This window comes from Balaenoptera borealis, assembly GCF_965194805.1.
Source record: "Balaenoptera borealis genome assembly, chromosome: 20".
In the NCBI taxonomy this organism is placed as follows: Eukaryota; Metazoa; Chordata; class Mammalia; order Artiodactyla; family Balaenopteridae; genus Balaenoptera; species Balaenoptera borealis.
The window spans coordinates 46,689,150-46,702,767 of NC_138879.1; the positions used below are offsets into that span (position 1 = coordinate 46,689,150).

The window sequence follows — 13,618 nt, forward strand, 5'->3', positions numbered from 1 at the left end:
ACATTTCTCTCCTTTCCATTTCTATCATCACTATCCTCGTTCAGGCCAAATTAGTACCACCTGGACTGCTGCAGCTTCTAACTGGTCTTCCTACCTCTCTTCCTTCCAGTTTCACCTATTTAACTAACTTAATCTCCTGAAGTGCAGCTTTACTTCAAAAGGGAAATGCAATTTGTGAACATAATCTATTTCCTTCAAGAACCTCAAGGGAAAGGTTAGTCCCCTCTTCAGTGTCAGAAATGTCCTCTACGACTATCAAAATAATAATTCCTTTCCTCTTCCAGAATCCAAAAGAGAAGACCATATTAGAAAATGTTACTTCTTAGCAGCAGTGGCTCTTAAATGAGAATCACCTGAGAAGCTTTTAATGGTATAGATGCCACAACTCGACAAATGCCAAAACAAAATTCACCACGAAAACAATAAGGGAACAATGAGATGGGGCTAACTCTACAAACACGAAAACACTATAAATAGCTTCAGTAACTAAAATACAGAGTTACTGGCAGATGAATAAACACACTAAAAGAACAGAATTGCATGCCTGGAGATTTTAGAACTGATAGATGGCATCTCAAATTAAGGGGTAGGGAGAGGATGGACTATTTGAAAAGATGTGGGTCAACTGGGCAGCCTTGAGAGGAAAAAAGTTAGATCCATATCTCATACCCTATGCCAGGATAAATTCTAAATGGATCAGAGATTCAAACACAAAAATCAAAACTCTGTAAGTACTGGAAGAAAAATGGACGAATTCTTTTATAATTCGAGAAAAGCTTTTCTAATTAAAAACCACAAAAAATTTCAAATTTGACTATATATAAGTAAAAAATTCTGCATAGCAAAAAAAAAAGCATATCACAGATAAGCAACAAACTAAGAAAAAAATTTTGCATCTCATATCACAATGGGCTAATTTCTGTAACATGTAAGGAATACCTAAAATTGATAAAAGACCAAGAAAAAAAACAAGGAAAGGATAAGAATAGACAGTTCACAGAAAAGATCCTTAGCCCCACTCAAAGTAAGAAAATATAAATTAAAACTACAATGAGATAGTTTAACTATCAGACTGTTTACCTGTCAACTGTGTACCTTATCAGATCGGTAAGGATCCGATTGTTTGATAAATGCACTGCCTTGATAAATCTAAAGGGAAACAGGTTCTGTCAGATATTGCTGATGAGAGCGTAAATTGATAGACCCTCCAAAGAGGTTAATTTGGCATTATATATCAAAGTTACAAATGTCTATTCTCCCTGACTCAAAAATCCTATTTCTATTATGTTTTTTTTAAAAAAAAATCTCTGGAAGGATGACTAACAGCTAAAACTAATAACAAAAACTAATAAAACTAATTTGGGGGTACATGGTAATTGGAAGGATGGAGAATAGGGTGAGAAGACTTCTCACTGTATATCTTCTTCTATTTTTGATATTTATGCTAAGTGAAATGTCAGACAGAAAAATACTGTATGATATCACTTACATGTGGAATCTAAAAGATACAACAAACTAGTGAATATAACAAAAAAGAAACAGACTCACAGATACAGAGAACAAACAAGTGGTTACCAGTGTGGAGGGGGAGGGGCAATATAGGGACAGGGGAGTGGGAGGTACAAACTAATGGATGTAAGACAAGCTCAAGGATGTATTGTACAACATGGGGGATATAGCCAATATCTTATAATAACTGTAAATGGAAAGTAACCTTTAAAAATTGTATTAAAAGAAACTATAGGCTTTAGAGAAAGACAAAGAAAATGAAAAAACCAAGTTATAAAACAGTGTATAGGATCCCTTTTTAAAGCTATTTTTATATGATCTTAAATGAAAAAAATATGGAAGAAAATGCACCAGAGTGTTAGCAGTGATAACCTTTGGCTCACAAGGACTTTCTATGTCATCCTTCCCTGTGTTAGTTAGTACGTAATTTCTTATATTTATAAAGTTTAAAAGCACAAGCATTATTCATGCTCCTGGTGTAACACTCAAAAGCCTCTAATGTGCAACAGGGTAGAATGATTAGCAAATGTAATTCAAATGTTCTATGTTTCAAACTAAGAAGTTAATTGTTCAGTTGAAAAAATAAAATAAATGGGTATACCTCCCAAAGAAAGATAACTAGGCCCTAATCTCAAGGAAAATGACCTTGACCTTAGGTCTGAAGCAAGCCTAAGCCCATATATTGTTTTTAAGACCTGAGAGCCACTGCTATAGAATTTCCTGAGTAAATCATAATGACTCCCTGTCTCTTCCTATGGCACTGATAAATATTGTTTCTGGTCTTTGTTTTATGTTTTGTTTTTTAACAGACAGAGTTTTGGTAGAGAATACATTTAATAATCCTAAGGGAATCTGGAGGCTAAAAGAGAGTAGACACACTAAGAAAACACTACAACAGAAGTGACTACACGGTTCCAGATCTGCCTTGTCTGTCATCACAACAAACAACCTGCCTTTCTCTTCTCTTAGAAAGAATGCCTTTAGCATAAATACATTTCATTCAAAGCTATCTGAGCTTCATGGCTGATAAGTCATCATTTTGATGTGCCTACAAGGCTAGGCAAAACATAGGTACTAATTTGTGGCTTTAAAACCAGAGCTAGGCTCTTCATTACATAAGAGTCAGGTTAAATAAAGAGTTATCTAGGGGATTGTAAAAATCTAAAGACCTATACCACACAGAATTCTGTAGTCAACAGCTTACCTAGAATCATTAAGTAAACAACCCTATTTATAAAACATCCATACTTAGGACTTGGTAAGGTGGTGTTGTACTATTTTTCCAAGGTTAGGAACAGGAGAGAAAAGATATGTGAAATATACCTGCCCTAATTCTTTTTTTTTTTCTCTTTTGGCCGCACCACACCACATGTGGGATCCTAGTTCCCCAACAAGGGATCGAACCCGCGCCCCCTGCACTGGAAGCACAGAGTCTTAACCACTGGCCCGCCAGGGAAGTGAACCTGCCCTAATTCTTATCAGCTAATCCCAGAGTCAAAACATGGATTTTAGACATATCATTTAAAAGATCATTAAAGCAAACATCTTAAGCCAACAGAATGCTTGTGATTTGCAGTAAGTATTATCTGAGCCCGTTTCCATAACTCTTTATAGAACCTTCATCCTTACTACACCCCACCATCTTACTAAAATCATAAATAAAGGCAAATTATGCAGGAGATATGGCCTCAACAGGAGAGATCATTCCAAGGAGGAAGGGAAGAAAACTAACATTTATTGGACCACTGCTATGTACCAGGCACTATGCCTTATACTCTTATACTTAATTCCTTATTTGATCCCCACAAAAATCCAATGAGAAATATATTTTAAACCCCAAATGGAATCTCAGACAGGTTAAGTATTTTATCCAAGATCACAGAGCCGTTAAGTGATAGAGCCGGAACTGAAACCCATGTCCTACTCCAAAACCTATTTTCTTCTACTACAATCAGATACCTCTCTTAACAAAGAACACTTAAGGAGTAAAGAAAGAGGTAAATGTGAGATAATTTAAATGTATCTAGCAAAATGAAACCTCTGTGTTCATCCACTGAACAATATTTAAGAAATGAATATTTGTATCAAGCTAGACATGTTACACTTGAACAAACTGAGACTTCAGAGCTTCAGGAACCTGTCTCAGGTCACATGGCTGTTAAATGAGAAGATTAGATAGCCTGACTCCAGAGACCATGCTCTCGACTACACTATGCTGCCTCTCTAAAATTCAAAGGAAAACACGAGTAAAGCATTAAAGTTGTGCACTGCAGTGAAAAAATTTAGGCCATCTTAATTCCATACAAACAGTCTTGAAAGGACTGTTAGTTGAGTGATTCCTAGTAATGGGCCCACTAGATGAAAAAGGGAAATGTTTGTACTTTTCTCCAAGTGATTTCACAGTTTTATACATATTCATCTGGATTATGAATAGTATTTAATAATAAAGATTTTTAACTGCCTTGATAATAAATATTACTGCCTTATATTTGTTTAATGCTTTTTAAGTTTTCCAAAATGTTTTCACATACATTATTTTAACTGTTATAACCAACGATAGCTTCTCATCTTTATTCCTACAGAATAAAACCAAAAGACCTGGCATCTACCTAAGATCCCTCACAGCTCTGCCTTTCTAGCTTAATTTACTACCAAACACAATCACAAAATGTTATGTTTCAGCTACCCTGTTCTCTGAAGATTCCACCTTTGTTCATGCCACTGTACATGCGATTCCTGTTGTCTGGAATGGTTTTCCCAGTTACCCATCTGGTACATCTTTACTGCTCTTTCAAGTGCTGGTTCCAATATCTTCCGCATGAAACCTTCAGTTCACTGAATTAGTCACTCCCTCCTCTGTGACCACCAAATCCTTTATAACACATCTCTAGCATAGGATTTATTATAATTATTCATGTGTTTCTTTTACCAAGAGATTGAGCTCCTTGAAAATAGAGACCATGTCTTTCTCATCTTTGTATTCCCAGTAGCAAACTCATAGCACGTATTCAATATTTATGAAATGAATAAAAGAGTGAATTATAGAATAATAAATTGGGAAATAGAAGATATAAGTACAAGTCCCATACTAAACTGCAAAGTTTATACCTCAGCCTTTTCAGCTGTAAAATAAGTAATTTTCTTTCTTTTATTTTTTAAAGATTCTATACTTTAATTTATTTTTTATTTATTTATTTTTGGCTGCATTGGGTCTTCGTTGCTGCACGCGAGCTTTCTCTAGTTGGGGCAAGCGGGGGCTACTCTCTGTTGCAGTGCATGGGCTTCTCATTGCGGTGGCTTCTCTTGTTGCGGAGCACGGGCTCTAGGCACGCGGGCTTCAGTAGTTGTGGCATGCGGGCTCAGTAGTTGTGGCTCGCAGGCTCTAGAGCATAGGTTCAGTAGTTGTGGCACACGGGCTTAGCTGCTCCGCGGCATGTGGGATCTTCCCAGACTAGGGCTCAAACCCGTGTCCCCTGCATTGGCAGGCAGATTCTTAACCACTGCGCCACCAGGGAAGCCCTTTTTTTAAAAAAAATATTTATTTATTTATTTATTTTGGCTGCACCAGGTCTTAGTTGTGGCATACAGGATACCTAGTTGCGGCACGCAGACTACTTAGTTGCGGCATGCATCTGGGATCTAGTTCCCTGACCAGGGCTTGAACCCAGGTCCCCTACATTGGGAGCTCAGGGTCTTACCCACTGGACCACCAGGGCAAGTCCCTAAAATAATTTTCAATTCAATTCAACATTAACTACAATGACCACGTTTCCCAATCAATGTAACAGATAGGAATATTCTGAGAGTTCTTTAGAAGGGTCACAAAAATTCCAAATAATTGTTATTACCTCCTCCATCATGGCATCCTGTGTGGCTGAGATTTCTCCTTTGGTTGCGCCGCTGTGTACCAGGTTCCTTAGTCGTAGACAGAATTCTCTCATCTATGACAGAAACTTATTCAGTTACCCAAATTCAACTATAAATGAGCCTAACAGACCAGTGCTAGCTCTGATTTGAAGTATAACTCAGCCAAGACCCCGGGCAAAGTTCATAAAAGCAAATGCATTTTTCCCCAACCAGTCCACTTAAGCACAGAGCTAAAAACGCTCTCCATAAGGAGAAAAGACATGGATCATTCCCCAAAAATACTAGATGGAACTGCTCCTGCTCTGCAACTGATGGGACCCTCTGTGATACATGTCTGGGGATGGGGAAAACATGTAATTCCATAATGCCATCACCCTCGGAAAAAGCAAGAGACAAGCTGATTATGCCACTAAGTCACTCTAATAGATTTTAATTTACAATTTTACTGGTTGTCCATTTCTTCTCTGTAAAATCATTATGAACATGGCTATGCCAACCCCCAATATACTTTTCATTTTTGTTTTCAATTTTGAGAGATGCCAAAGATAAAGGTGAGTCATAAACCTAACCACTGTGCTAAAGAGAATCTTGCTCCCACCTGAAATGGAATCCAGTGCTATACTATTAATGACCTTTTAGCCTGTGGATAATATTCCCCAGTTTCCTGGGTGGAAAATAACCTACTTCTAATATTGAGGAAACACATTTACAGTTTATTTTAAAATGTAGTCTTTCTCCCAGGGATGACAAATCCAATTTTAGCCTCATAGATCAAGACAGCAGATTCTGGCAACTCCCAGTTCTTAAAAAAGATGTCTGGCTGGCAGAGCAGCATCCCTGTAGGATTCACAATCCTCCTTGGGAAAAGGGGTTATGCAGAGAAGAGAGGATGATTCATTAAGACAACTGAGGCAATAAAAAGCAGTTCAGTGACTACATCAAATGTTAAGTGAATGGATAAACTACACTGATATAGTTTGGAGAAGCCGCAGAGCTCTGCATACTCTTTGAGGAAGTCTTCCGAAGAGTTCTTTTTGGTTTTACTAAAACATAATGCTGCCCCAGTCCACCTCCACGAGAACCAAGTTAGCATGCTGGTGGCTGAGAATGGGACTTTCTTTCCTCAGTACCCATAAGAAAATATTAAAATCAACGGAAATAAAAGTGGGAGATTTTTAAAGAGAAGGAAAAAAAACACCCTAATCTCAATTATTTTTAAAGTTAATATGAGGCTACATTGCCTTGGATAGACACTGAGTAGCTATCTTGTACACAGACTGTGTATACTGAAATGCCCAGGAATGTCCCTGGAAAATCAGTTAGGAGTTTTAAGGTAAGTATACGACATGCAATCCCACCCTGCTCCATATGCTGTACCTTGTGATTCAGAATATCATTCATCCTTTTGGTTGCCTCTGTTGTATAAGATTCAGGGAAGCACTTCTTAGGGATAACACCATATTTTTCTAAAAGAAAACAAATTTTAATGTTCAATAAAGTAAACGTATACTCCAGTGTCAGGAACCCTGGCAAAAATAGCTATTGCTTTTAAAAATAGGCCATATTTTCCTAGTCTAACTCAGAAAACTTAATGACCTTACAATATTATTAAACAGGTCATTTAATCTGCCTATTTATCCATCTATCTTGAATTAATTCTGTTCTTTTTAATCTAACACACTTTGTAAGGTATTCAGCATGATGAAGTTTCTCCAAAAGACAATTTTTTGAATGAGGACATTTTCAAACAGCTGCAGTTTCAATGCGTTTCTTGATTACATCAATGGATAAGAGATAAACTTTTTCATAGAAAGTTAGTTCTACTTAATACAACCTTTTCTCCTCTAACTCAACCTTCACAGTACCTATCTCCTTACCTCTAATTTAAGAAAGGTACTTAATAGGTAAGAGTGTGAGATAAAGGTTCCTGGAGCTAACTGTATACCCCTCTGGGGACCAATTCTACTCTGTACTTAACCACCAAAGAAATGGCCTATGCCTAACTACAGAGCCTTGCTTGATCATGCTGGGTTTCAGTTTCAGTAGAGGAAGGCTCTTACCAACAATATTGACAAGCATATCCCATTGTCCTCCATCATTTGCAGGATTTGTAAGCAAATACTGCACCAGCCTACCATCCTCAGGCTCCTTTTTCTGGGCTGTGTCCACAAAAGCATTTAAGAAGAAATAACAGCGTTCGACCTAGAGTAAGAGAAATTAAATAAAATTAAAGGAGAAGAGAGCTAATATCTTTATTGGCATTATCAACAGAATACGAGTCCCGGAACTACTGCAGACCCAACAGAGTAGGTATTTTTAAACTAAAGTTGGTAATTACATAGCAGTATCTCTGGGGCTTCCCTGGGGGTCCAGTGGTTAAGACTCCGCACTTCCACTGCAGGGAGCACGGGTTCGATCCCTGGTCGGGGAACTAAGATCCCACATGTCACGTGGTGTGGGAAAAAAAAAAAAAAAAAAAAAAAAGCAGTATCTGGCTTCATGAGAATGTCTGAAGTGTTTTCCTTTATCTGTGTGTACACATTGTAATAGTTTATCCAAAACAAGGCACTGCTTTATTCTGAAACAGAAAAATCTGATATTTAGAGCCTTCAATCAATAAAGATCTAACGGACACATATAACATACACTTTAAAGATAAAAAACTGGAATAAAATTATTTACTCTTTTTCAGACAAGTATTACCTGGAGAAAGGGAATTAGGTCCTAGAAATACAAATAATCTACATAAAGATGCTAAAAGGGGAAATCACTGAAAACGAAATAAAAAATTTTAAATAAGAAAGAAACAAGGAAGTAGTAAGGTGAGTCATCAGACTTATTATTTCATTGCAAAAAGTAGCCACCTACCAACCAAAAGTAGTTCTGCCTTTGAAAAGAGTCAACTTTTGATTCTTTGGAAATCAGAATAAATGCTGTCCCATCTATAATGGAAGGCAGACTATAACTAGAAAAGCAAGAAACGAAGAGATAGTCCCTACCAAGGTTGATATTGAAACAAAAAGAGTATTTCAAGATCAGTCCCATACCTTGTCCCAGAAAAAGAGGTAAGATTGACTAAATTCAAATTCTTCAATATTTAATTTTCTCATGAATGGAAGTCTCATAACATTCAGACAAGAAAAGATCCAGCATCGCCCTGAAAAAAGAAAGCAAATCAAGAAATTATGATGAATGTTTACATAGCTTACATTGTTCCAACTGTATTTCCCAACAGTGAGTCCATGACAAGATCTTGGACAATTTAAGACCAAATCAGAAAGAGCAGAAAGATACAAAAACAAAAACAAGAAAGGTAGTACTTACTATCTGCAATATATATGCAAAGGTTTATATCCTTAACATACAAAAAAAATCTCTTTACGTATCACATAAAGAATCAATTATAAATCACCTAAGAAAATTACATTAGAAAAAGAAATACTGGTAGAGAAACATGAGCAAAGATCATGAACAGCTAATTTAATAGTCAAAAAAGATACAAATAGCAAGAAACATTTTTTTAAAGTTCATCATAAGACACCTGTTAAATGGAGAAACATTATTTTTCAATTAATAATGCCCAATATTGGCAAGGAAGTGGGGAAACAGCATTATTATACACCCTGGATAGGAATCTAAATGGGTAAAAAAATATCTGAAGGCAATCTGGCAATATATGGCAAAACCTTTAAAAATTCTCTACCCTTTAATGTGGAATATATAGTATATGCTTCAATATAAGATGACTCTAACATAAGTCAATCCCCATGCCCCCAATGAGAATTTTTTTTTAAGTTATTTAGTTAACTGGATTATATAAACACTTAAAAAATAGATGAAATAGTAACTGTCTGCCTATAATATTTAATTTAGTAGCTTTAATATTTAGATATTTAAAATCATATTAATATAACAAATTGATGTAGAAGCATTGTTTTTTCCACTTTCACACGTCATTTTCACACTGATCCACACTTTTCACGTGCATCTTGGCATCAGTGCCTTTACCATTATTAGATCCACTCTTTCAAACAGAACACATCATCTTTCTTCCATCTACTGTGTTTGAGTCACAGCAATGCTTTGAATCCATGCATAATGCTGTCCCTAAAAAATGTTATGCCACCACTCAACCATATAATCGTATTTGTCATTTGTCCTGTAAGTGGATAATCACAAACTCCACAATGTCACCATCTTCTGTACTTCTGTACTTCATCTTAAGTGATCTTTAGAGGTCTATTTACAAGGATATCCAACATTTCCACGTGAGGTCATGTCCTAGAAAAATACTGCATTCAAATTTTCTGCTTTTTAAAAAAACTGATTCAATCAAATGATCTCCATAAGCATCCCAAACTAGCATGGATCAAGGTCATTTCAGAGTAATTAATGTCTTTGCCAAAATGTACTTTACTTCAAATTAAATTAACTGACAATGCTCATTATCAAAGTCTTTGTAAAGCCTCACACATAGGGTAACTCTTTTCTAAGGAAGATTCAGAGGGGAAAAACCTTGACTTTTATCTGGGCATAACTTTTTTACTAATATGAAAATATGTTCACAATATATTGGTAAGTGAAAAAGGTAGGTAGGTTACCTAACAATATGTAAGGTATCACGCATATTAAACACACACACACACAGGATAAAGACCTGACAGAATACTTACTCATCGGTATTTTGCAAATATTCTACATTGAACAACAGTAATCTTACAAGAAGAAAAAATAATTAAAAATAAGTAACTACACACAGTGTTTTTCAAAAGTCACTAATGGGGCTTCCCTGGTGGCACAGTGGTTAAGAATCCACCTGCCAATGCAAGGGGACACGAGTTCGAGCCCTGGTCCAGGAAGATCCCAAATGCCTCGGGGCAACTAAGCCCGTGCACCACAACTACTGAGCCTGCGCTCTACAGCCTGCGAGTCACAACTACTGAGCCCGAGTACCACAACTACTGAAGCCCGCATGCATAGAGTCCGTGCTCCGCAACAAGAGAAGCCACCGCAATGAGAAGCCTGCGCACCGCAATGGAGAGTAGCCCCCATTCACCTCAACTAGAGAACAGCCCGCGCACAGCAATGAAGACCCAACGCAGCCAAAAATAAATAAAATAAATAAAAATTTAAAAAAAAGTCACTAATGACTTAGTATAGCTCATCTTTACCTTGGTTTTATCTGTATGCCACCTCTCTCATATGCACACTATTATTTTCTAGTGAGGAAATCTGGATGAACTGTTAATGTGAAAACTGCAGGAAAATAACCTACATAGCTCATGTGCTATTTGTACCTTTTGCAAATAAAAGTGACACTACAGGATATATAAGACATGACCTGTTCCAGATGAACATTTCCAGGCTTTTCCCTAAAAGGGCACTGCAATCTAAACCATGTAGGACCACTAATAACATTACTAACTGGATCTAACTGGATAATTTGTAGCGTGACAGGCCACACCACCCCAAGCACTTGCTACTGTGGCAAAACATTAATTATTGCAAGATCGTAATTTTTTCTTAAAATTTACAAATGAACTTTACTGAGGTATAATTTACATACAATAAAATACATCCATGTTATAAATGTACACTTTGAGTTCTGACTGGCTTTAAGCAAGCACTGATCTGCTTTCTGCCAAAATAAATAGACTGGGAGTAGTTTTAAAATGGATAGACTTTAAAAAGTCCTTTTAGTACAATTCTGCCACGAGAATGTCCTTATTTAGATTCCTGGATAACCCATCTTTCACTGTAGCTGTTTTTCTGTTTTCTAGTGGTGCTAGATAGCAGATAGCAAAACAAGAGCTCTTGACCAGCAAGGCATGAGAAATGAGTATTTTTCTGTATTACAAACTAGTCTACTGGTGGTAACTTAGCCCATTAGCACATGTGTTCAAATTGCAACCAAAAGGTACACTTAAAAATAACATTTGATGACATTTTGATGCAATTACATTGTGTCTTTTCCATCCCATACATTTGTACATGGCCTTCAGGGCAACGTGGAGGTGTCCTCTAGGGCATGAACCTTTTTACATGATCTGTTTCGTACCAAGAATATATATCTCCAAGACATGGGGCTGCAGTCACATAACTTCAGGACAGAATATCGTGAATTACATTCAAACAGATGACCATGGGTTAGTCAGTCATTTTAGTGCTCAAATCAAATATACTAACGAACCACAGAGCACCAAAACAAGTCACAAAGTAACCTTCTTGGACCTGCCTGTACTTGGCGCCTGTTCTCTAAAAATTTACTACAACTTCTTTCTATCCAAACGTCTTCTCCCCTAAGGCCATTCTTAGGTAAGACACCACAATGGGACGCTGTCAAGAAAGTCAAGGAAAGTGCGCAAGAAGTTTGAAGACCTCACCTGAGCTCTTCTGGCTGGTGACGGGCTTGCCTTCAGGATGCACGGCGTGCTGGAACACATGCTGAACACCCTGGACCGTGGCCCTCTTCAGACAGATGTCCAGGAGGTCGTGGGTGGTGCCGACATTCTGGGCCAGTACGAACTGAGGATCGGAATTCAGTTTCTGAAGCAGAGCAGCTACCTTCTCCGAATTCAGTCCTGCTAAAAGACCAAACAGGATTGATTATAACATCAAAAAGAGGCTGAGAAGGGCTGATCCGGGACTCCCACACTCGGGCTCTAACTTGGTAAGAGCATCCCGAGGTGACCATAGCAGCGGAGAAGCCCTTCACCGGCGTCCTCGCCCACGATGCTGCCTCCCTCCGGGCCGCTCCAGCCCACCCAGAAAGCTCCACCCTCACCATCGCCCCGGGTCCCGGCCCCGGCCCTTCCCCGCCGCCGGGCCTCCGGGGCGCAGCTGAGTCCCCAGAGGCCACCCGCGCCCCCCCGGCTTACCCTTGGCGGGGAAGAGCGGCGCCTCACCCGCGTCGTTCATGGCGCCCACGCTGCCCGGCGGGGGAACGGTAGTTTCGGGGTCCTCAGGCAAGACCCGGGGCTGCACAGCCGTTCGCTGCCTAAGCTGCCCGACCTGTCTCTCGCACCCCGACCGCCGGAAAAAGGAAGCCGGCTCAGCGGGGGCGGAGGACTGAGAGAAACGGGGTCCGCGGAGGGACAAAACTCCCCACACGCGTTGCTGAGTCAGCGCCATCGGGGCTGGCCCCGCCCGTGGGAGGGCCGAGGGGGCGGGTCGCTGACGCGCTGCAGCCGCCCGCGCCCCCGCCCCGGGCGGGTCCCCCTCGGCTCAGGCCCACGCTCTCCATCCGCGCTGCCCGGCGTCCGCCCACGCGGCGCCGGAGTCTACAGGCAGCCGTGATTACGCTTCCTGACCACCGGGGCGCCCTCCTGGGATAAGGTCAGCCCAGAGCGTGGAACTCGAGGGGTTCCATGCTGGGCCTGGAGACCGAATACCCTAGCATTGTGAAATTGGCCCCATGAAGCCTTTTCAGAGGCCAAAAGGGGGCTCCAAGGCGGTAGGACGGGCTCAGGGACCGCATAATTAAGCACTGGGCTTAGGATGGGTTGCCTCGTTTCATAAATGAACCCAGAGGCTCTTCCAATAGGCATCCTTCGCTGACCAGTCACTGCACTTTCAATGGTAGTGTTTTTGTGTTGAGGGGAAATTGGAATCAAGCTCTTTCCTACCCACTCAGTTGCTACCAGGGTTCTACAAACATACAATTGCTGGGACTTCCCTGGTGGCGCTGTGGTTAAGAATCTGCCTGCCCATGCAGGAGACATAGGTTCGATCCCTGGTCCGGGAAGATCCCACATGACGCGGAGCAACTAAGCCCATGCGAACCGCAAGTACTGAGCCCGCATGCTGCAACTACTGAAGCCTGCGTGCCTAGAGCCCGTGGTCCACAACAAGAGAAGCCACCACAATGAGAAGCCCACGCACTGCGTGGAAGAGTAGCCCCCCCCACTCGCGACAACTAGGGAAAGCCTGCGCACAGCCAAAAAACCCAAAGCAGCCAAAAAAAACCAACAACATAAAAAACATACAATTGCTCATTTCGAGGAATTCTGGGCTTCATGGAGTCAGTGAGTATCTCCTACCTAGCTAAGGAAAGTGACAGAAGTCAGTCTGATGCATCGATACTGCTTGTCCAGCCCTCTACAAAACCTTCAAATGAGCGGGCCCTCCTCCCCAGGCTTTCAGGATAACTGAGAGGTTTAACAAGGTTTTGAGATAGTGAAGCCTTTTTATGTTGTTTTTCGTGCTCTAAAATCTCAAACCTTAGTGAGATGTTGGGATGGGA

General features: G+C 39.9%; 1 protein-coding gene across 5 annotated transcripts in view; it reads right to left on the reverse strand.

Annotated features, from left to right (window-relative positions):
• The window catches only part of BLMH (bleomycin hydrolase), a 41,869-nt gene extending 29,347 nt beyond the window's left edge, over nucleotides 1-12,522 (reverse strand). For 2 of the 5 annotated variants that reach the window (XM_082371865.1, XM_082371869.1), the window contains exons 1-6: nucleotides 12,255-12,522; nucleotides 11,760-11,960; nucleotides 8,424-8,533; nucleotides 7,437-7,578; nucleotides 6,754-6,842; nucleotides 5,358-5,450 (exon numbers count right to left, since the gene is read on the reverse strand). In XM_082371865.1, the coding sequence (XP_082227991.1) occupies nucleotides 5,358-5,450; nucleotides 6,754-6,842; nucleotides 7,437-7,578; nucleotides 8,424-8,533; nucleotides 11,760-11,960; nucleotides 12,255-12,507 (888 nt within the window). In that variant the 5' untranslated portion in view covers nucleotides 12,508-12,522. The remainder of the gene's footprint in view (nucleotides 1-5,357; nucleotides 5,451-6,753; nucleotides 6,843-7,436; nucleotides 7,579-8,423; nucleotides 8,534-11,759; nucleotides 11,961-12,254) is intronic. The other 3 variants (XM_082371868.1, XM_082371867.1, XM_082371866.1) reach the window with 3 other exon arrangements.
• Between the last annotated feature and the right edge of the window lie 1,096 nt (nucleotides 12,523-13,618).